Below are 21,334 nucleotides of genomic sequence, written 5' to 3'. Positions count from 1 at the left end.
TTAGCATGTTTGACCAGCCTGTTAGCATGTCTGACTGGTCTGTTAGCATGTTTGACCAGCCTGTTAGCATGTCTGACTGGTCTGTTAGCATGTTTGACCAGCCTGTTAGCATGTCTGACTGGTCTGTTAGCATGTTTGACCAGCCTGTTAGCATGTCTGACTAGCCTGTTAGCATGTCTGACTGGCCTGTTAGCATGTCTGATGTCGACCGCCTGTTAGCATGTCTGACCAGCCTGTTAGCATGTGTGATGTCGACCGCCTGTTAGCATGTCTGACCAACTAAACAAATTCAGGTGACCAAATTGTTAATTAATAGTTTACAAGATACTGTTCTCATAGACAGTGATTAAAAAAAAAGAACAACAACAAAAAGGAAAACTGTACAACTGCACCGTTAAATGTGAGCAGAGCAAAGCAAATGGGTTAGACCAGAACCAGAAGCAAGTCCAGAGTCCTGAACAACCTCCTATCCTAATAAGAGTTTCTAATATTTCCCTTCAGCATAAATAAAGTACTTTTGAAATGAAAGAAACTGTGTGGGGACTTTACAAGCCACTTTCTGAAAATAGTCCATGGCAGAATGACAGGAGTAATCTGACTTTTCCCTGTTGAACCATCTGCGTTTAGATTTCCTGAGGGAAAACCTGGAATTCTTGCTGGTTCTTTTTTGGTGTGAGCTCTTTATTGAAACCAGAAAAGTCTATCAGAGCATTCTCTCCACCACAATCGGTTATTTTAGTCCTCCTTAGTCTACATCATTCCTAGAAGGCTGCTAAATTTAGCATGTCTTGCTATCACTCCTCACGTCTCTAACCAACAATGAAGGAGTCACCTGCAGGCGGTCAGTCAGTGTTTCTGCTTTTATAGCTTTTATCTTATTGCATCAGAGACCAATTAAAAAAACTATGGCTAACAGCTAATGTGGCTAATGCTACATCCACAGCAACAAAACAAACAAAAGCCAAATTCTCATGTGTACCTTAAAGAGAGAAAAAAAAAAAGAGTGTACAATTTTTTTTCTTTAAAAAACAGTTAAACATGAACATTAGAGAAGAATTTAGTTTCTAACATTCCAGGTTTTGACGATTTGAAAGCATCTTTTTGTCTGGTAAAAGGACTGATGCAGAGAGAAGGTTAAAGTCAACCCACCCTAAAGAAAAAGCTGTTTGTTGAATCTGTGTTTCTGATCACTTCTTTCTGGTTATTGGGTAAATATAAACCCCTCTGACCGAGTTTAGCCCTTGGAACTTGTTTGTATATTTTTCTTTTCTAGTTTAATGGATTGTTTAAGGATTGAAACATACCAAAGAGAAACATAAAGGGGAAGCATTTGAGGAACTTTTTCTCTATTTTTAAAGACATGATGCATTACCTCTCTCCAAGGCGATCAGGAAGTCATGGTTACGCTTCAGCTCTTTCAAAAACTCCTCGTTCTGCAGAAACAGGGCGATGCGCTCGTCCTCCAAATACTGCTTCAGGCTATTCTCTTGTAGCCCCGATGTCAAATCAGGACCTCCAGCCGTCACTGCTGCTCCAAACGCAGACCCAGACGGAGCCGTCCGCCGACTCGCTGAGGACGGATGGGATGGACCGCTCTGAGAGATGCAGACAGGCAAGTTTATTTACCACTCACTAACACCAATCAGTAACCATAGGAACAGAATCTGGTGGTCTGGCTTCCTGTCGTAAGGAGAGACGGAGTGAAGGAAGACATTCAACAACAGCAGCCTTTTTTCTAAGGACAGTCAAAGGAAATGCAGGTGAGAGACGAAAAGGATCAGAGGGAGGTTCTAAACTCGTAAAATTCAAACAGCATCTACACCCAGAATAAGGTTCAACTTTAGAACATTTATTTCCTTATGATAATTCATGTCACCGCCTGAATAAGTGTCGATAAAAAAAACTTTCTTAGGTAACTATGGCTGACTGCATGCTACGGAAATCGTAGCAAAAAAAACATGAATCTCATAAATACCATTAGACTTTGCTGCGGCAAAATCCTCAAGAAGTCGTCTGGAAGATTTCCAAGCAGAGGAGGGTTCCAGTTCCTGTAAACCCGAACAGGCGGGGCCCCTGGAGGCCCCTGGGATTCTGATCTAGGACAGCAGAAGAAGAGAGCATTAGCATACCTCACCAGGTTAGCCATCATTGTGTGACAGCAGGTGAGGTGAGAAGATAAGGTCACTTTCTGTTAGAGTGGATGAGGTGTGGAAACTTCATTAAACCGTTCCTGAATAACTTGACAGACTCTCTCCTCCCCAAGAAATGACCCAGAATACAGGGACCCTGACCTGCAGGTTTATTATCATCCACCCCACAGATAATAAAAAAACAAAAAAAAACAAATCTCAGAAGATGTCTGATGGATTTGTCCCACTTCCACCATTTCATGAGACAGGATACATCTGGCTGGATGCAGTCAGGTTCCTGGAGGTGGAGAGGAGACCCAATTTCTGTTTAAGTCCTTGCTATAAGTAAGATGACCTTTGACCTTAACAGGGAGGTTGGCCATCTTTCTGATTTAGAAAAAAAAAAAATATGTGAAATAAATCTCCACAGGGCGGCCTGAACTGATGCAGACTCGCTATTTAAGGGCTGAATGGTCAACTGGTCCTACCCACTACGTGGTTTGGGACGGCACTTAATGTGGCGGACCCTCCGCAGGAACACGCAAACCAAGAGGTTAGCACTCAGGGTTAGTGTTTAGGTGGAGTTTGGGGTTCCCTTCATTTGCCTGTTGCTTCCAGGATTAAATCCTAGTCCTTACTTTAAGGCGCCTAACTGCTGGTCTGATTCAGCTCTACACCTCGGCACGTAGCCTGAGGTCTTCAGGTCAAAATCTACTCATGGTTCCTCAAACCTGAGGGGGCGGGTCTCTTGATGCAGTTGTACCTTTGTCTTTGTGGACACTTTTAAAAAGCAGCTAAAAACCTGAACGTTTATGCTGGCTTTTCAAAGCAGCCAATCATCTTCCTCATTTATTTGCTCAGTTTTAAACTGAATTTGACTAATTTTAACTGACATTTGTTATGCGTTGTCCTATGAAGCACTTTGTAACCCCTGTCTGTGAGAGTGACCTACAAACAGTTTATGCCATGGTTTTATTTTTTTTGTCCAATAGGACTTACATACCTGTGGAAAGACTATAAATAAACAATACTAATAAAATTCCAGATAAGAGGGCAACACAAATGACCCGACAGCTGTACCTAAAAGCAAAAACAACAGCCTTTAAAACTAGATGTCATATTAAAGGCACCAATGAAAACTAAGCAGATTTTCTCTTAAAATCCAGTTAGTTTTAATTAGCTTTAGAAAAAAATTTTCAGTCAGTTTTAATTTTTTTGCTAGTTCGAGATTTTATTTTATTTTAGTTAAAGACATTATCTAAGTTTTTATTGAAAAGTTTTTTCTTTTGACCACTGGTTTGACCATGATTAAAACCTGCTTTGATGATCAGTAGTGCAGCGTTGATGCATCTATAAGCCTGTGGCCTATTTTGGATCCGGGGTTCCCACGCTGTTCGTTGGATATGACGTAAAGTTCCCCCATGTTCAATGGGTCTGACCAATCAAGCAAAAGTGTCATATTCAAGATGGATTTTTGTGGATAGTCGGAAGCGACCAGCATCCAGCTCCACTTAGAAACCAGTAGCAGCTCATGTAGAGGTAAAAAGGTAAACAAACAAAAACAAGCTACGAGAACGAGCAGAAGAGAGCTGCAGTTCCATATTTTGGCCACAGGTGGCAGTATCATTAGAAAACTCTGTAATGCCTCTTTACCAAAAATGTTTTTTAATTCTAGTTTTCTTTATTCCGTCAGTTTCAGTAAACCACAATAAAGGTGCATCTGAGCCGCCGTGAAGAATCCTAGTTGGGATAAAAAAGATCCAGATTACAACGTTTATTTGCAAACATTACCTCCCTTTAAAAGTCAATACCAAAAGTAAACGAAACACAGGACTAAAGACAATTTTTAGCCTTTTAATTAGTGTTTTTAGTCTCTTTGGGACGGGTTTTACAAACGCTCTTTTAATAGGAGGAGTTTGCAAGAATTAGTGAAGCAAAGATGGCCATTTACTTAGACTGCAGGAGGGACCTCACCTTGATGCCGTGGATCTGTGGAGGTGCAACGTAAAGCCAGAATAAGGCTGGACAAGATTAACAAGCTCCTCATTTAATGATTTTAGCTTACACTTGTTTTACCTTAACAGTGATTTTTAACCGACTTTGTTTTACAACAATAATTGATTCTATTGTTTGAATTGTATAAATAAAGTGTTGTTAAAATCCAAAAGACAAACATCAGTTTGGTCCTTTCGTTGTCTGATGAGTCTAAAAAAACACATCTCCATTTTGGAAAAGAGCTGAGGACTAACAGCTTTCCTTAAGCTCCTCTATCAGTGTTATAGTCAGACAGGTTTTTAGGTTTCTCCTTTTAATCATCTTTGGCTTTCACAAACAGAGAATAAAACAATGAAAAAAGATTTGGACCAAACCAAAAACAAACCATTCACTCTTTCCCACTTTGAACAGAAACTATACATTTCAAAGCAAACTGCGTTTTTTCTTGGTTTCTCACCTTGAAGGAGATACTGTCTGGGCCTCTGGGTATTTCCAGTCAGAGTAAATGTTGCCTTTGGGTGGAGAGTAAACTGGAGGTGGTTCTTCATCTGAGCTGTCGGGTTCCTGAGTTCGCTCCAGGATCTAGCAACAGAGACATCTCTACTTATTACTCCTCTTCTTTAGTAAATCGAACAATTTATAGACATTTCTTTATTTTCTGAGATCTGTTTCAGTTGGCCTAAAATCGGAAACACTTTCTCATCAGATGAAAAAGACAGATTTATGTCAACACAGACAAACTAAACGGAACTTTTTGCAGGTAAAGATTTCCGCAATAAAAGCAAACAACGGAGCGGCAAGCAAATGTCTGGTTCCTTCAATTCCTTCAGGTATGTGTTTGTTTGAGGAGAACCGATACAGTAGCAGTCATTCAAAATGGCCCTGGGAAGGCTTTTGACTGGGCCACGGCCCTTTAGTCTTGGTGTTTATTACCTTCCCCAAGGAGGTTCTGTTTTTAGGAGAGTTTGTGTCTTTGTACAGCATCACTTCAAAAGTTATGGATGAATTTTAATCAAATTTGTATCCGAAATGTCCCTCATGCCAAGAAACAGTCCATTAAATGTTGATGATGATACAGATCACAACCTGGATACAGGAATGTTTTAATGGATTTTCTAACGTTGTGAGATGGGGATATTTGAAGGAAACAAGCAGTTCCCTACTAAACCAGAGGGTGGCAGCCAAGACTACTGACAGCCTAAGCGTCTGACTCAAAATCTGGAGGAATTTTACTGAAGACACAAACACAAGAAAAGAAACATTGTCGGTTTGTTAGTGGTATCAGGTAAAAACTTAGAGAATGGATATTTTATGGACATTTTCTTCTTTTTTCCCCACCAGAGTTGAAGGAGGAGGTGATAGGAAGATGGACAAGGGTCAGCACCCCCCTCCTTTGACATCTTATGCAAAAGATTAGCTGTAGCCTGTGTAGGCTATGTGACTTTTTTACTAATTTATAAGGTCAGTACATCTCTGCAGTGCAAGTGCAATAGTCCAAGTCAACTACTGTGTAGTCTTCCCTTAGCTCTCCACTGTGCAGATATTTTTATATCTAAGGGAAAAATATTCCAGGACTTTAAAACTTTTTTAATGCTTTTTTTATTCTATATACATCCATCCATCCATCTTCCGCTTATCCAGGGTCGGGTCGCGATTATAGCAGCTTCAGTAGGGAGGCCCAGACGACCCTCTCACCAGCCACTTGGTCCAGCTCCTCCAGGGGAATCCCAAGGCGCTCCCAGGCCAGCAGAGAAACATAGTCCCTGGGCCTACTCCTGGTGGGACGTGCCTGGAACACCTCACCAGGGAGACGTCTAGAAGGCATCGTAATCAGATGCCCAAGCCACCTCAACTGGCTACTCTTGACGTGGAGGACCAGCTGCTCTACTCTGAGTCCTCCCTGGATGACTGAGCTCCTCACCCCATCTCTGAGGGAGACCCCAGACACACTACAGAGAAAACTAATTTCAGCCGCTTGTATCCAGGATCGCATTCTTTCAGTCATGACCTAAAACTCATGACCATAGATGAGGGTAGGAACGTAGATCGACCAGTAAATCGAGAGCTTTGCTTTTTGGCTCAGCTCTCTCTTCACCACAACAGGCCGGTACAGCGCACGCTTCACAGCAGACGCTGCACAAATCCACATATCGATCTCTCACTCCATCTTCCCCTCAGTTGTGAATAAGACCCCAAGATACTTCAACACCTCCACTAGGGGCAGTACATCCTCCCAAATCCGGAGAGTGGTCTGTGCTATGTTATTCCACGCCACAACGCCAGAGGGACAATCATGAACTAGCTGTGGGTCTAGATAAGGTTGAGGCAATGAGGAAGGCGGGTGGGGTGGGGTGGTTGGGGGTTTGGGGGGGCAAGTTTGTGCCACAACCAAGGGACATGAGGGCGAAAAAAGAGCAGGGATCCAGGTGGAAAAAGGGTTGCAGCGTTCTCGCGCACCTCGCTCTACTAGCTTGTCCAACTTCACATGACGTTTCCCGCAATGGCGGTCATACAAACAAAACAAGCCGCTAAGGTTCCAAACCGGAAATACGCATAGTGTAGAGTGGATGTAGATTTGACCAATCAGAGGCCTTCTGTCTACGGCACTGTCTGCGGTCACCGGTGCAACAGAGTCTCTGCGGAAGGGGCGGAGTCACATTTGTATTCACTGCGACACACACGCAGACGACCTGGTTTCTGAGTATAAATCAGCCTTAAGCAGTAGTTCTTTAGATGTTTGGAGGGTCTAATAAACGTTTTACCTTTAGTGGGTTGTTTTTAGTTGTTTTTTTTTTCCAACTAAAATTTGACTTTCTGTTTGAGGAGGTATCATTTCACATGTAACTTTGTCATAACTGCATCAAAGTGCATCTAGATAAGCCAGAAAGTCGACCCAGAACCGTTCCTCTCAGAGCCTGAGGTGAGCTGTGGTGGAAAAGGGGAGAAAAGGAGGCAATGAAAACTTTTTCACTGACCTCCACTGGGATGCTGTCGTCCGAGTCCGAGCTATCATCCGAGTTATGTCCTTCAATGCTCATCTGCAGCAGCTGGTCGATGGTGGCGTCCACAGCTCCTTTGTTGGATCGTAAAACGCACTCAATCACCTCATAGTCCATGGAGGGAAACATTATCTTGAAGTCCTCCATGGCCTGATTGAACTCCAGACGCCTGACTGGCCGGTTGGGCCTGCTGTTGTTGAGCTGGCCTCCAGTTCCACCACCTCCATCTCTACCTCCGCTGCTCTCAGAGCCTTTACTGCTGCCGCCGCTGCGCCTGAACAGGCTGGTCATCCTTTCAGATCGGCCGGCTCAGGAGCTGCCAAGCCACTGATGAAATGGATCCACCTTTCACTCAAAAACCAAACCACTGATTACCTTCAGTCTGGCAGGATTTTCAAACATTCCTTCGAAGATTTTACTCGGAACCAAACCTGGACGGCCTCTTAGCTTTGAGGAAAACTTGAGGTGTAGATTTCATGGAACATGATACCAGAGTCATCACCTAAAACGAGAACAGACAGATTGAATGAGCTGCTGATGTTTATAGGGAACGGTCCAGTTTCACTTCATGGAAACATCATTTACACAAAGCAACATTTAAGCAGTGATTGGATTAGAAGTGAGGCAGCTTCCATGTTCATATCAGACCCTGCGAAAGGGAGGCCAGATCAGTACTTATTACCTCACAAACCAAACATCTGTCTCCCTGCAGGTCTTTCTTACTTCACTATACGCAAAAACAGTCATGTGCAATAATTGTAATTTTGTACTGAGCAGCATTAAAAAATGATTGGGGGAGTGGGGGCCTAGTGGTTAGGGCATAAAGCTTTGAATTCAGAGGTTCTGAGTTCAAGACCCACTCCCACAGACTGCCACTCTAGGTCCCTCAGCAAAGACCCTTAACCTCACACTGCTCTCCAATAGCCACACAATGGCAGCCTACTGCTCCCCAAGGGGAGGGGTTAAATGCAGAGAGTGAATTTCGTTACTCTGTACTTGTGAGAGTGGAATGACAATAAAAACTGGGGGGAAAAAACACAACAATTTGAAAGTACTGTCGATGTATGCAATGTGGTCATATACTATTATATTCTTCTATCTTATTTTACACTGTTTATATGGGAAGGGTTCAATTTTACATATTTAAACTGTCTTATATTCTATTTTGTTCTATTGAACTTAAAATCATATTTTTCTCTCTGCTGTAAACAGTTGCACTGCAAGAAAATAATTTCCCAAAAGGGATTAATACAGTAATTATGATTCTGAGATGATTCTAGTTGCATTGTTTGAAGATTATTTTATTAAAATCTTGATTTTAAGTTTAGAAATCTTTCGTTTTTTGAGTCTCTTAGATGAAACATAGAGGCATAAATCTGTGACTTGTAGTCAGATAGATCAGAGGCGTCAAGTAACAAAGAACTTAAGTATAAATGTTGGCTATCAATACTTTGGCATATAATATTATTTGGCGTCGCATTTCCCTGCGTACAGAGTAGCTATGTGGAGGGGGAGAGACACAGGCAGCTACTTCGATAGATGTTTCAGTAAAAGTTAGGAGATTGGTTGGTTAAAAAAAATAAAAATTAGAGATGCAACAGAAAAGTCCGTTTGTTACACATACGGAGCTTTTTCAGCTAAAAATGGCAGCAGATTGTACATTTATATAAGTTAAAAACGCTGGGCTTCTCAGAGGACCATAACTCAGAGTTACAGATTAAAATGAACACAGATCTGTTGTTTTCTGATTGAACAGAGAATCAGACTGCAGAGCTTCTAGAGATCTGGAAAATGATTTTCTCTGCCATCATTATATTGGTAGACAGGTTTACTGGGATATGCAACATGCAATAAAATATATTTCCACGTTAACAAGAAAAAATACGCAATGCTATAATAAAATTCAACATATCTTTTTGTCTTTTGTAGTTCAACGAGACTCAGAAATAGCTGTGCCAGCAACCCAGAGAGAGTCGGAAATATAGAATTAAAATTAAAGTATAAGAAACCTGCAGGAATTAAATCACAAATAATAAAAATCTGTGTACAAATATAAGGTTCAAATTATGGACTTTGGCTGTCCATGACATATGGGACGAATTCCTAAATTAGATTTTGCTGCTTGAGAAGAAGGATAATCACTAATGCAGCTTAAAGGGAAGCCATGCATGGATGCATGGATGGATGGAAGGAAGTGAAGTTGTGTCCATAATAGGGATGCAGGATATATTGATGTAGTATGGACACAACTTCGACTCCATCCATCCATCCAGCCATGCATGGCTTCCCTTTAAGCTGCATCATCAATATCGGCTGTTTTTCGTCATTTTTTATACATCAATAGTTTTGAACCTTTATAAAATAACGCATTAAAAGCAGGCACCTGTCTATAACTATACATATCAGTGTACTGTGGTTCTCTTGTGTTCTCAACAATATGAAAGCATTCAATAAATATAGGTTTCTCTTTTTTGGTAAATATAAACACTATTGAAAGCGTTCGGGTGGAGTAGCTGTAGGTCCATGAGCCAAGTTACAGCCTTGGGTTAGAGCTATAATCAATAAAAAAATGCATTATGTGCATCAAAATAAAAAGTATCAGCTGTTTGTAAAGCATGAACCGTGAAATCCCAGATTTGTAATTGGTTATTTTTCTCTCGAAAACATCACAGTGGGAATTTGGCCTCAAAAAATGCTAAATATAACAAAAATCCCTTGATATTTTTATCTCTAATGTGCAAACAGCTCTTCGTTGCAGAGTGGCTTTCAGTGGTGTTCTTTGAAGCTTGGACTACCTCTCTGTTTGACTGGGTTGATGCTAACTGGCTAAAGGTACCTAGCTGTCATCATTAATAAAAGCCTGGAAAGCTGTCCAGGCAAAGCGAGAAACATCCAAACAAACACATATTAGCTCCATCTGACAGCAGGGCGCAGCTCTGAATGCTAAAGCAGGATGCAGCCTTCAGACCTCAGCTGTTATAGAGTCAGTTTCTATCTTTTAAAGAAACAAATATAATCTAAATATGCTCTCACCTCACAATGCTAACGGCCATGCTAACTGTTCGGGTTACTTACTGATTATTATACAAAGTCGGGTCTGCAGCCGCTTCCAGGCCGGAAGTTTGAACTTTTATCCGATCAAACGGGCCCTCCCGCTGAGGAATGCAGAGGCAGACTGGGGGGGTTTGTGTTATTGACGTTATGGTTACAGAGTAAACAGGGCTCTACTAAAGCCCCACAGCCTGAAAGCCTTTAAGGTCCGTGGATTTAACTTCCGGTTGACGCATGCGCAAAAGAGAACTGGTCCGAGTTTCCTTCCGGTTCATAACTGTCTAATAAACAACACATTTTCATTAGTTGAATATGTAAACCAATCGCGTACTTTTGTCCTTTTGCTTGCTTTTAACGCGCCACCTCCATGTTTATTACCGAGAGAAATAAGAGGCGTTACCCATGGCAACCAGTCTGGTTTGACCACAAGTTAGCACGCTACTGCCACCTAGTGGTGTGGGGTTTGAGTTGGACTCATATGATGCTCCTTCTTAAATATATTAAACTGTTCCCTGAAAGCTTTAACTTACTTCACATTTTTTAATATATATTTTCCTATTGTAAATCCGTCTGAAAACGAAACAATTGTTCTTCCCTCCCTAACTTGCAATAGTATCATATATAAAATCCTGTTTGCTGATCAAACTGTATTTAGTGCTTCCGTTTAGCCTGGTGTACCCAAATTCTTTCATCCTTTTATCCAGTTTTAATTTCTTTTGACCCGTTTCCATCTCTCACTCAATTTGTTTTTTTAGTTTCACAAAAACTGGAAACTTACTTCCAGTCTTTGCTTCCTTATCTTCAGGGTATATATTACGTGCAAAGTTCAGATCAATAATGTTCACGTTGTACATTGAATGTTTTAAGATGTCTGCTCTGCTTTCTGAAAAGTTGGTTTTAAACATTTACTCAAGAACTGCAATCTGAATAATTGACCAATTTTCATGGTGTTATAAACATCGGCTATCTAAAGCATTTCTCCTGTTTATACACTTTACTATTGCATTAAACTGGGAAGAAAAAAATTGTCCAACTCCATTAAAGTCTGTATAAATTAGTAACTAAAATTCTGACTCAGATTTCTATCTTGTATGAGGTTTAATTGATTTATTTATTCCTCATATCTCCTTTCCAGAAAGAGGAGATATGATGGACACTGTAATGTTCTCTCTCAGCAGAACAGATGACCCTCCAACCTGCACTGCAGAGTTCTTCTTGATCAAAACAAATAAACCCAAGAAAGAGTTTGATGCATTTGATCAGAAACATGTTTTTTTAAAGTCACAAAACATGTTCGAAAAGGAGTCTTTAAGATCAAACAAAGAAAATCATGAAAAATAAGCATTTCAAGCAGCTAATCTCTAAACTATTGAGAAAGTGTTTAACTGCAAGCAGGAATTCATAATGAAAAAGAGTATTCATAAGTTACTGAGATAAATTAACTTTCCGATATTCTAAATGGTCTTAATATGACTAAAGAAAGTTTTGATTTAAATGTGTCTTTAAGGAGAAAAGTGAAACATTAAGAATAAAAATAGGCATCAATAATACATTTTTAGATTTTAAATGACCAAACATGCAGCTGTCAGTTTGTCCAGGTCCTAAAACAGCATTTGGAAAACAGGATGCAATAAAAACCAACCAAAAAAAAACCAGCCGGACCATAAACACTTAATAACTTTATTATTTCCCTTTTGGATCTGTACAATCAAATCAAACGTCAAGTGATCCTAGCAAAGTCAGATATGTACAGGTTATTGAAATGCCTTCAGTTATAGCTGTTTTGACCCCCATTTAGATCCAATTAGAGGTCGTCTAGTTATGCTATCCTCGGTTTCATGATTGAAAATGCAATGGGTGGGGTGGGGGGGGGACTCAGAAAAGACAAAAACAAAACAAAAAACAAAACAACCGTCTCATTCTCCAGCGCTGCAGAAAATTAGTCCCATCTTATTTACAGAGAAATGAGCAGAGCCATGACAGATTCTTCAGTGCTGAGCGATGGACTCTTCAGACAGACAGACAAAGCGAATGAAAGCAGCCGCGGGTCTGACAGGTCCGAAGACACATAACACCGTGCCGATCCAATAACTCGTTTTCTGCTTCTGAGTCACTTTTCCTTCCGTTTCACTCGACTAACCTGTTTTTATCAGCGGCTAAATAAAGCCCATCGTGAAACAGATTTTAAACGTCAAATAGAAAACATGTTTCCCGTTGCCATGGCGACTCCACCCCTCAGAGTAAATGAAAACAAAGCCGCCTTATTGCCAGAACGTCAGTTTCAGTTCTTTTACAGTAGCTGCATCAAATTAGAAGCGCATCATTTACTAGAGTAGGCATTATTGCACAGGGAAGATCTGAAACTGTCACAGGAAATATGATGACAAACGGTTGGGTTTAAAGTGGTCCTCACTGTTCTGAGAGCAGCAGCGTTTTAGTGTGACTCCCTCTGTGGAGGGGTCCCTTTAGATCAGCGGCTCGTTTCACCGAGGCTGACCAGGGGTCAGTGTTGATCCACAGCAGGCTGAGCTTCATACTTCCTACTCTTACATTCCTGCAACCTGATGCACGGCTGCTTAAGATGTTTCATTCTGGGGTAACTGGTTTTAGTGCTGGAACGGTACCATGGGAACAACTATAAATAAGGATTGATCTGAGGATCAAATGTAAATCTAGAAAAACAAACAACTTTCAAGTTTTAGTTCAGGACTTTTCTGCATTGATTTACTTTTTCAATAACATCAATATATTTCTGGTTAACACTACAGCCTCATCCAAAAAACACCATTTTGGATCAAAGTCGACTTTAAAAATCAGTTTTTTTAATCTTTTCTGGTCTAATATCCACGAATCAACCTGAAACTTGAGCTGCTGAGGAGCTCCGGCACCAACTGGGATTTCATTAAGGTTTATGGTAGCTCAGAATTAAATGGCGGCTTTAAGATGATTTGTTTTAAGTAGCGTTTCTCCGACATCAGACCCACGCACCATAACAAAGAAAAATTTTCAAAAAACGATGACAGTGAAAGAAATAAACACCATTAGGTTTCCTGCTTGGATGTCAGTTTGACCTGGAGCAGCAGAATTCAATCATTTCATATTTAATCCTGGAAAACTGTCTTTTTTTTTAATAGAAGTTCTGCTGTTGACCAATCAGAAGCTTCTGATCCTGCAGAAAACCTCCACTAACGGCAGCCAATGTGTCGGATAGCGTTCATCTACCTCTGAACATCTCAACAACATGAATGTTCAATAATGAGCCAGCTTTTACTCAATAAGTCTTTTTAAGAAAAAAATAGAGTGCTTTTTCATGGGAAGTGTGTAAATGTGGGCTGGTCCACCAACGTGCACCAAAGACCGGGGAGGAAAGGCAGGCTGTCCGCTCGTCTCCCTCTACTACAGTCTAGAAAGGTCCACAGGAAGCTGCCTGGTTGTCAGCCCAGCATTCCCACAGCGTTCCACAACAGACAGACCTGCTAGAGAACAGTCAGGACGTCATGCATGCGTCTGTCCTCTAAGCCAGCATGATGAGCCACTGTTCCAGGGGTTTATGCTAGAATGGGAGCAAAAAATATATAATTCTGGAGCCTTTATTGTTACAATACCTCTTCTTTTTTTTAAATTATATGGTTTTTAGACCAAAACTGAAGTCCATCTTGGAGAGGTGCCGTTTCCCTGTTGACTTTGCCTGAGGATAAAGTCTCTCTGCTTTCCGTTGGGTTGAAGAGTGGAAGAGCAACGAAACGATCTTCTCAGTGGTGTTCCTGGTGGGTGGGATCCCCAGGATGAGCTGCTGACAACAGGAATGAGCTTCCTTCATGACTTCCTCTGGGCTGGAGCGGAACTCAGAACCCATCCGCCCACACAGCCAGGCCCCTCTCTGCCACGGTGCGGTTCACCGAGACCACCTGCAGAACAGAACCAGGGGTAAGAACCGGAACCAAGCTTTCAGAACTTTGGTACAGAGGTCCGATTATGTGTTCTGTGTCTAAAGACTTCATGACGAATCCTTCTAGAGTTTGTTCAAGAACCTAACTAGAACGAAACCCCACGCACATGGGGTCCGACTGCAGAACCGAACCCGACGCACACGGGGTCCGACTGCAGAACCGAACCCCACGCACACGGGGTCCGACAGCCGAACCGAACCCGGCGCACATCAGGTCCGGCTGCAGAACCGAACCCCACGCATACGGGGTCTGACTGCTGAACCGAACCCGGCGCATACGGGGTCCGACTGCTGAACCGAACCCGGCGCATACGGGGTCCGACTGCTGAACCGAACCCGGCGCACAGCGGGTCCGACTGCAGAACCGAACCCGGCGCACAGCGGGTCCGACTGCAGAACCGAACCCCACGCACACGGGGTCCGACTGCAGAACTGAACCCGGCGCACACGGGGTCCGACTGCAGAACCGAACCCGGCGCACACGGGGTCCGACTGCAGAACCGAACCCCACGCACACGGGGTCCGACAGCCGAACCGAACCCGGCGCACATCGGGTCCGGCTGCAGAACCGAACCCCACGCANTCCGACTGCAGAACCGAACCCCACGCACACGGGGTCCGACAGCCGAACCGAACCCGGCGCACATCGGGTCCGGCTGCAGAACCGAACCCCACGCATACGGGGTCTGACTGCAGAACCGAACCCGGCGCACACGGGGTCCGACTGCAGAACCGAACCCCACGCACATGGGGTCCGACTGCAGAACCGAACCCCATGCACATGGGGTCCGACAGCCGAACCGAACCCGGCGCACACGGGGTCCGACTGCAGAACCAAACTAGACGCACATTCTTGAGCCAAAAGGTGGATCCAGACGTACCTCATCTCCAACCAGGTTCCACAGGTGAACTAGGGGCAGTCCCGTGTTGTTGTCATAGTTTGAGACCTTCCAGAGAAACGCAGACAAACTGTTAGCATGAAGCGGTTCTGTTACTCTGAGGGGATTCAGGCATAAAGCCGGTCATACCTGAGCTAGCAAGGCAACACCTCTGGTCAGTTCTTCTAATGCGGTTGTAGCGTCTGTGGAGAAACAATCCTCTCCTGTTGAATAAAGAGAACTTATTAAACAACAAGGCGCCCGCTTTCTTCAATCCAGAAGGTTTAGAGGCAGAAAATGTGTGTCCAAGGCCTCTTCTATGATACCAAAGAAAGCATCATTACAACATTTCATTTCCCTTTGGGGTCAATAAACCAAAGATGAGACACTTAATGACGGACTGCAGAGATATAACTGGGGCTGGGAAGTTAGAATTATATCCTGTTTAGGGCTGGGTAACGAACTTCGGTTCTTTTATGGTACCGACCGAAATGCTTCGGTTCTACAGAGTATCTAAACATGCCTCGTCTTTCGGTACCAAGTTTCGGTGATTGGCTGTAACACTTAACGTGATTGCGTCATCCAGGAAAAATACACAGGTGGTCCCGTCTACAGCCAGGGTTCATGTGTATCTGTTGTGAACTGGTTGCGAGCGTCGTGGAACCCCTTTAAAATGCCCCCCAGGTCAAAAGTGCGGCTTCACTTTATTAACATTGATGCCAATATTGCGCAATGCAATACATCGTGCACGGAAACAATTTAAGAGCAGAAAGTTGCTCGGTGTTTAACTTAACACTCTGAACGCTAATCTGGAAGCTGCTGCTGCCGCGGTGCATGCTGGGATAGCTGTCAATCTCAACAATGCACAAGTCCGCTCTGATGTATGCTGGGTAAAGAGGGAGGGGCCAGACAACAGTTTGTCTATTCTTGGTCTTGTGTTCTTGTGAGTTGATGTTGAGGACCGTGGCCACCAGCGGAGCTCTGAGGCTAACCGCAGCCAGGGCTAACGTTAGCCCGTCTGCAGTAGCTCCCTCTCTGCAAAGTGAAGTAGTGCTGGTTGTGGTTTTATTTATATGGTCTGTGTTTATCTGGCTATGCTAATCATTATTCCCCCGCTAAATGAAGAACGTAATTTATTATTATTAGCTATAGACCAGTAATAACAGGAGGCAACATGCAGCTCCATGCTACCTTTGAATGTGGTGATGTCACGCGTACGCTTCTGTTCTGCACGCTCCCGTTCTCTCCAAATCCATACTTCCTGTCTTCTTGTGAATTCAGAACCGGCTATAGCATTTTCACTCACGGATATTTTATTGTCAGACATGCATCCTAAAAACAGCATTCCTCAAAAGGAACACCGTGTTCTCTAACTGGTTTCCACTCTGTGGTCCCAGCAGGTAGGAGTGGGTGAGAAGAACTGTTTTTTTTCCTTAAGGGGAGATTTGGTGGCGGTGTTGCTCTAACCATGTGCAAAAGGTGAGAGAACATAGTCTTTACTGGTATTAACATTTCTTTACTGGGTCAATGTGTACTAAAATGGTTTTAAAGTGTGCAACTACTATAGGAATGTAAAACTGTTAAGAGTTTGAGCTTTAAGAGAAATAACTGAAAATAATTTAATAGATAAAATATGCTTTTTGAAACAGAAAAAGCTGTAGAACCCAGGGATGAAACATTTAAAGCTTCAGAATGAGGATCACCGACCTGGTAGTGGGGTGATGTTGTCAAGCAGCACTTCTGCTCCTTGGAAGGGTAGTGTTACAAAATCCGATCTGCAGAAAAGGCACCAATAGATTAGGACATTTAAAGACATAGATCCCATAAACTGAAGGCGTCACGTTATACTGGGATCAAAACAGTTAGCAGTGAGCTGATGGACGTGGAGTCCAGCTCCATGTCGTCTGATGACCTGTCAAAGACTGGAGCTTTTTGGTTAGAATCATCTTTACGTTTCACTGGGGGCCAACAGAGCAGAAAAAACTGTATAGTTTATCTCCTAATACAGAGTAATGCTACATTCAGACCACACGCTGCAGAAGGAGCAAAAAAGTGCGTGCTGCTTTATTTTTGATGCTTGCACAAGTTTGGTTCCGACACACAGCTGAAGCATCTTTGCTGCGCAGTCAAAAAGTGGGTCTGATGCGCGTTGGGTGGAGCTACCCTATCTTTTCTTTGCCTGGAACAATGGCGGATTAAATCAAGTCAATTAACTTATTTTAACAAATAATGCTAAATTCAGACCGCAAGGGCTGGAAGCAGCAATAAAGCTTCTGCTGCTTCATTTTTCATGCTCGTCCACATTAAGGTCAGACGTCCAGTAGAGTGTGTCCAGATGCGTCTGATGCTTCTGCTGCTCCTGTGTTCAATTGCAGAGAGCGGCTTTGCTATATTTGCTGTGATCAGCGGGTAAAAAGTAGTTTAAATAGATTTTTAAGTTAGAAAGTCCACCTGAAAAAATTAGCTGTACAGTCAGTTCATCCAGATAAAATCCTGCCTTTAAATATTTCTCTGTCCGAGCCGCTCAGACCCCCGTACACCGATGGCGCGCCGTCACTGGAAATCCCCTTCAACAGCAGCCTCTAAGGCATTTCCGCAACTGTTTGTAGCGACACAAAGGCATTTCTCATGTACGTAATCCAAACTGCAGGCACCAGGATAATAAAATCAAACATATTTTACCGGCAGCTTTCTACATTTTAAGTTAATTTAGGCGTTAAACTGTTTCAGAGGAGTGATCATAGCGCTCTGCATCAGCAGTGCTGTCTCTGACTCCCTGCTAGCTGCCAGATCAGCTTCTCTGATTGGTTGATGTGGCGCGTCCAGCAGGAAAAGTAAAATTTTTTCAAGCTGCTTTCGCAGCGTGTTGCACGTTAGATGACCAGAAGCCAATGCCCCTTGACATGCCTCAACCATCGACTTTGCATGTAAACCTGCTGCTTCTGCTGCCTCTAGCAAGTAGGGCTGGGTTTAAAAAAAAATAAAAATAATTTTAAAAAATCGATTTAATGGATTTTGAATCGATTCCTTTACATTTTTGCAAAATCAATATCTAGGGAATGAGATCGATTCATTTTATAGTGACGCATGTGACGTTCACATTCAAATGAGCAGGAAAGATTCACTCAAGATGACTTCAAGCCAGACAGCTGCAAATATAGCTAATAGGTTGATTGAAGACATTAACAAATGGGGGCTGACCAGAAAACACCCTGTAGTTGTTACAGACAACGCTGCAAGTATGCTTTGTGCAGGAAGATAATGCAGCTCATGCATGTCTGCACTTTTGAGACAATTTTGTTCACATCTCAAGTTTAAATTGTCCGATTTACAAGTTTGCACTTTGTGTTTAATATGACAGGAAAAAAATTAAATATATGACTATTTTGAAACACAGTTGAGCCACTTTTATTATTGTAAAAACAGATAGAATCGAAATTAATCAATTTAGAACTGTATGGATCAAAATCGAATCGATTCAGGACTTTGGCGAAAATACCCAGCCCTAGTAGTGCGTGCGGTGTGAACGTAGAATAAGAGAAACAGAATGAAGCGGTTCTGATCCTACAAGCAATGGCCTCCATTTGCCTTCGCTGGTGCCGTTTCTGGCCCTTCAAAAAGGGGACGTGAGTAAATACTGTGAAACCCTTCTGGACAGCCTTCCAAATGTATTCCCCCTTTATCATGACCATCATGGCTTAAACGAATTGTAGCCTGTATTATAACCATGGATTCATCATTTTAGTTTAGAACAGCTTAAAAAAAAACAAAAAACTGTTTAGATAATCTCCTTAAATGCTGTAACCATGAACCAGATAGAAGCAAACGTCAGACCGGTGACACGTGCCTGATTTGCCGCAGTGAATCAATCTTCACTTTGTCGTAGCCTCCGTAGTCGACGTATCTGATCTCCACCTCGTCGGTTTCTTTGTAGAAGGTGATGACCTGAGCCCTCCACCACGCTCCATCCACTGCTGGAGCTGCACAGATGACTCCAACTGGAAGGAAACAAACAGCATTTCGGTTTAAACCAAAAACTCATACGTTTTGCAGCAGCAAACATTCTAATACAGGGGCCGGGAAGCCGCGGCTCTTTAGTGCGCCCCCCTTGTGGCTCCATGGAGCTCTTTCAAAAATGTATAAAATGTTTTATGTTATTATGGTGCAGGAGGTCAAACAAACATTCATTATGTTTCCTAATGCTGTGAAAATGTGTATAATAAATCAATTTAAACAATAAATGTAAACATTTCTTTCAATGAAAATCAGTGAGAGATCAGTGGTCATGGTCTGCAACATGTTTCAGCGCAGCGACGTTCCAGGGAAACAAAGCGGCGGGTTTGTCTCAGGCCATGGATCCCAAAAGGTAAAAAAAAGGAAGATAGCTGATGAGAATAGAGGCTTCAAAGAATCATTTGCTTTTATCATGAATACGGAAGGATTGCCTGCATTTAAACTCTCATTTTTTGACAATGAGAGTTTTTCAAAAAATAAAACGAGTAATTTGGAAAGGCATTTCCAGGGGAAGATATGCTAAATATGCAGCTGATCAAAAAGTTGGGGGTGAGACAAAAAGTCAGTTTGCACAACTTTTTAAAGGAGAGCAAAGATACATCTAAGAAATGGATTTCATCTCCAAACTCCGATACTGCTGCTGGTTTTGTTGCAAGCATAGAAAACCGTCCACAGATCCAACAGGTAGCTCTAACATGCAGGTATGTGAACTTTCTTCCATTTTTTTTCCCAAATCCTCAAAATAAAAATAGCACCAAGGAACGCTGGTGGTGGAGGATGTGGGATTTCAGGCTTAGAGAGCTCTGCTCTGATGGATGTCAGTTCCTGCTTGGTTCCTCACGACTCAATCAACTCCTCCCAACAGAAACACGTCCACCATATAGGGGTGTAAATAATAATAGTTTTGTATCGATGCATCGATCCAANCGTCGGTTTCTTTGTAGAAGGTGATGACCTGAGCCCTCCACCACGCTCCATCCACTGCTGGAGCTGCACAGATGACTCCAACTGGAAGGAAACACAGACATCAGCATTTCGGTTTAAACCAAAAACTCAAACGTTTTGCAGCAGCAAACATTCTAATACAGAGGTCGGGAAGCCGCGGCTCTTTAGCGCCCCCCCCCCCCTTGCGGCTCCCTGGAGCGTTTTCAAAAATGTATCAAATGTTTTATGTTATTATGGTGCAGGAGGTCAAACAAACATTCATTATGTTTCCTAATGCTGTGAAAATTTGTATAATAAATCAATTTAAACAATAAATGTAAACATTTCTTTCAATGGAAATTTGCGTCGTAGCCCTAGAGATCAGTGGTCATGGTCTGCAACACGTTTCAGCGCAGCGACGTTCCAGGGAAACAAAGCGGCGGGTTTGTCTCAGGAAAAGGAAGATAGCTGATGAGAACGGAGGATTCAAAGAAGAATGAACTGAATCATTTGCTTTCATCATCAATGCGGAAGGATTGCCTGCATTTATGCTTTGTAATGAAAGTTTGTCAAAAAATAAAAAGAGTAACTTGGAAAGGCATTTCCAGGGAAGACATGCTAAATATGCAGCTGATCCAAAAGTTGGAGTCGAGAGAAAAAGTCAGTTTGCACAACTTCTGGATAAAGGAGAGCAAAGATAGATTTAAGAAGTGGATTTCATCTCTAAACTCCGCTACTGCTGCTAGTTTTGTTGCAAGCATAGAAAACCGTCCACAGATCCAACAGGTAGCTCTAACATGCGGGTATGTAAACTTTCTTCCATTTTTTTCCCCAAATCCTCAAAATAAAAATAGCACCAAGGAACGCTGGTGGTGGAGGATGTGGGATATGGGGGTCAGAGAGGTCTGCTCTGATGGATGTCAGTTCCTGCTTGGTTCCTCATGACTCAATTCCTCCCAACAGAAACACGTCCACCTTAGAAAGATTCCTTTAGCGTGTTTCTATGATTTCATCAATGAAATAAAAGAAGACATGAAGATGTCGCAGCAAGGAGAGGCGGAGGAAATTGTTTCAAAGAAGGGTTTTTGTAGTTCGCCAGTTTGGCAAGTCGGACAAAAAACAAACCACAGTCATCTGTAAAATGTGTAGAGAACCAGTGAAAACCAAGTCTGATAAAAAAAAAAAAAGTTGGTTGTTTTATCATCTCAGCCGCTCACACCCGCAGGAGTACGAGCTGTGTAGGCCCCGGCGCGGCTCTCCTCCGAGGAATCTTCGTAAAATATATATATTTTTTCAGTTCTGGGCAGTTTCCCACGTAGTTCAATTGAGATAAAAATGCTGAGGGGCCAGAAACTTCAAAGTGATAACTCAGGTTAAAGCAGGAAACGGGGGCGG

At 42.5% G+C, this 21,334-nt stretch overlaps 2 protein-coding genes across 2 annotated transcripts in view; both read right to left on the bottom strand.

Annotated features, from left to right (window-relative positions):
• cuedc1 (CUE domain containing 1) overlaps positions 1 to 10,392 on the bottom strand; it is a 19,147-nt gene extending 8,755 nt beyond the window's left edge. Inside the window, exons 1-5 of the mRNA XM_015400355.1 lie at positions 10,199 to 10,392; positions 7,100 to 7,625; positions 4,582 to 4,706; positions 1,976 to 2,096; positions 1,373 to 1,595 (exon numbers count right to left, since the gene is read on the bottom strand). Coding sequence (XP_015255841.1) covers positions 1,373 to 1,595; positions 1,976 to 2,096; positions 4,582 to 4,706; positions 7,100 to 7,414 — 784 coding nt within the window. The 5' untranslated portion in view covers positions 7,415 to 7,625; positions 10,199 to 10,392. The remainder of the gene's footprint in view (positions 1 to 1,372; positions 1,596 to 1,975; positions 2,097 to 4,581; positions 4,707 to 7,099; positions 7,626 to 10,198) is intronic.
• Positions 10,393 to 11,834: 1,442 nt separating this feature from the next.
• The window catches only part of akap1 (A-kinase anchoring protein 1), a 26,071-nt gene continuing 16,571 nt past the window's right edge, over positions 11,835 to 21,334 (bottom strand). The window contains exons 5-9 of the mRNA XM_015400357.1: positions 18,849 to 18,999; positions 16,709 to 16,776; positions 15,152 to 15,225; positions 15,005 to 15,070; positions 11,835 to 14,082 (exon numbers count right to left, since the gene is read on the bottom strand). Coding sequence (XP_015255843.1) covers positions 14,020 to 14,082; positions 15,005 to 15,070; positions 15,152 to 15,225; positions 16,709 to 16,776; positions 18,849 to 18,999 — 422 coding nt within the window. The 3' untranslated portion in view covers positions 11,835 to 14,019. The remainder of the gene's footprint in view (positions 14,083 to 15,004; positions 15,071 to 15,151; positions 15,226 to 16,708; positions 16,777 to 18,848; positions 19,000 to 21,334) is intronic.

Source organism: Cyprinodon variegatus, unplaced genomic scaffold, assembly GCF_000732505.1.
Source record: "Cyprinodon variegatus isolate N-32 unplaced genomic scaffold, C_variegatus-1.0 Scaffold1095, whole genome shotgun sequence".
NCBI lineage: Eukaryota > Metazoa > Chordata > Actinopteri > Cyprinodontiformes > Cyprinodontidae > Cyprinodon > Cyprinodon variegatus.
Note: the sequence above shows the minus strand (reverse complement) of the source record. Positions and strands in the feature narration are given on the sequence as shown.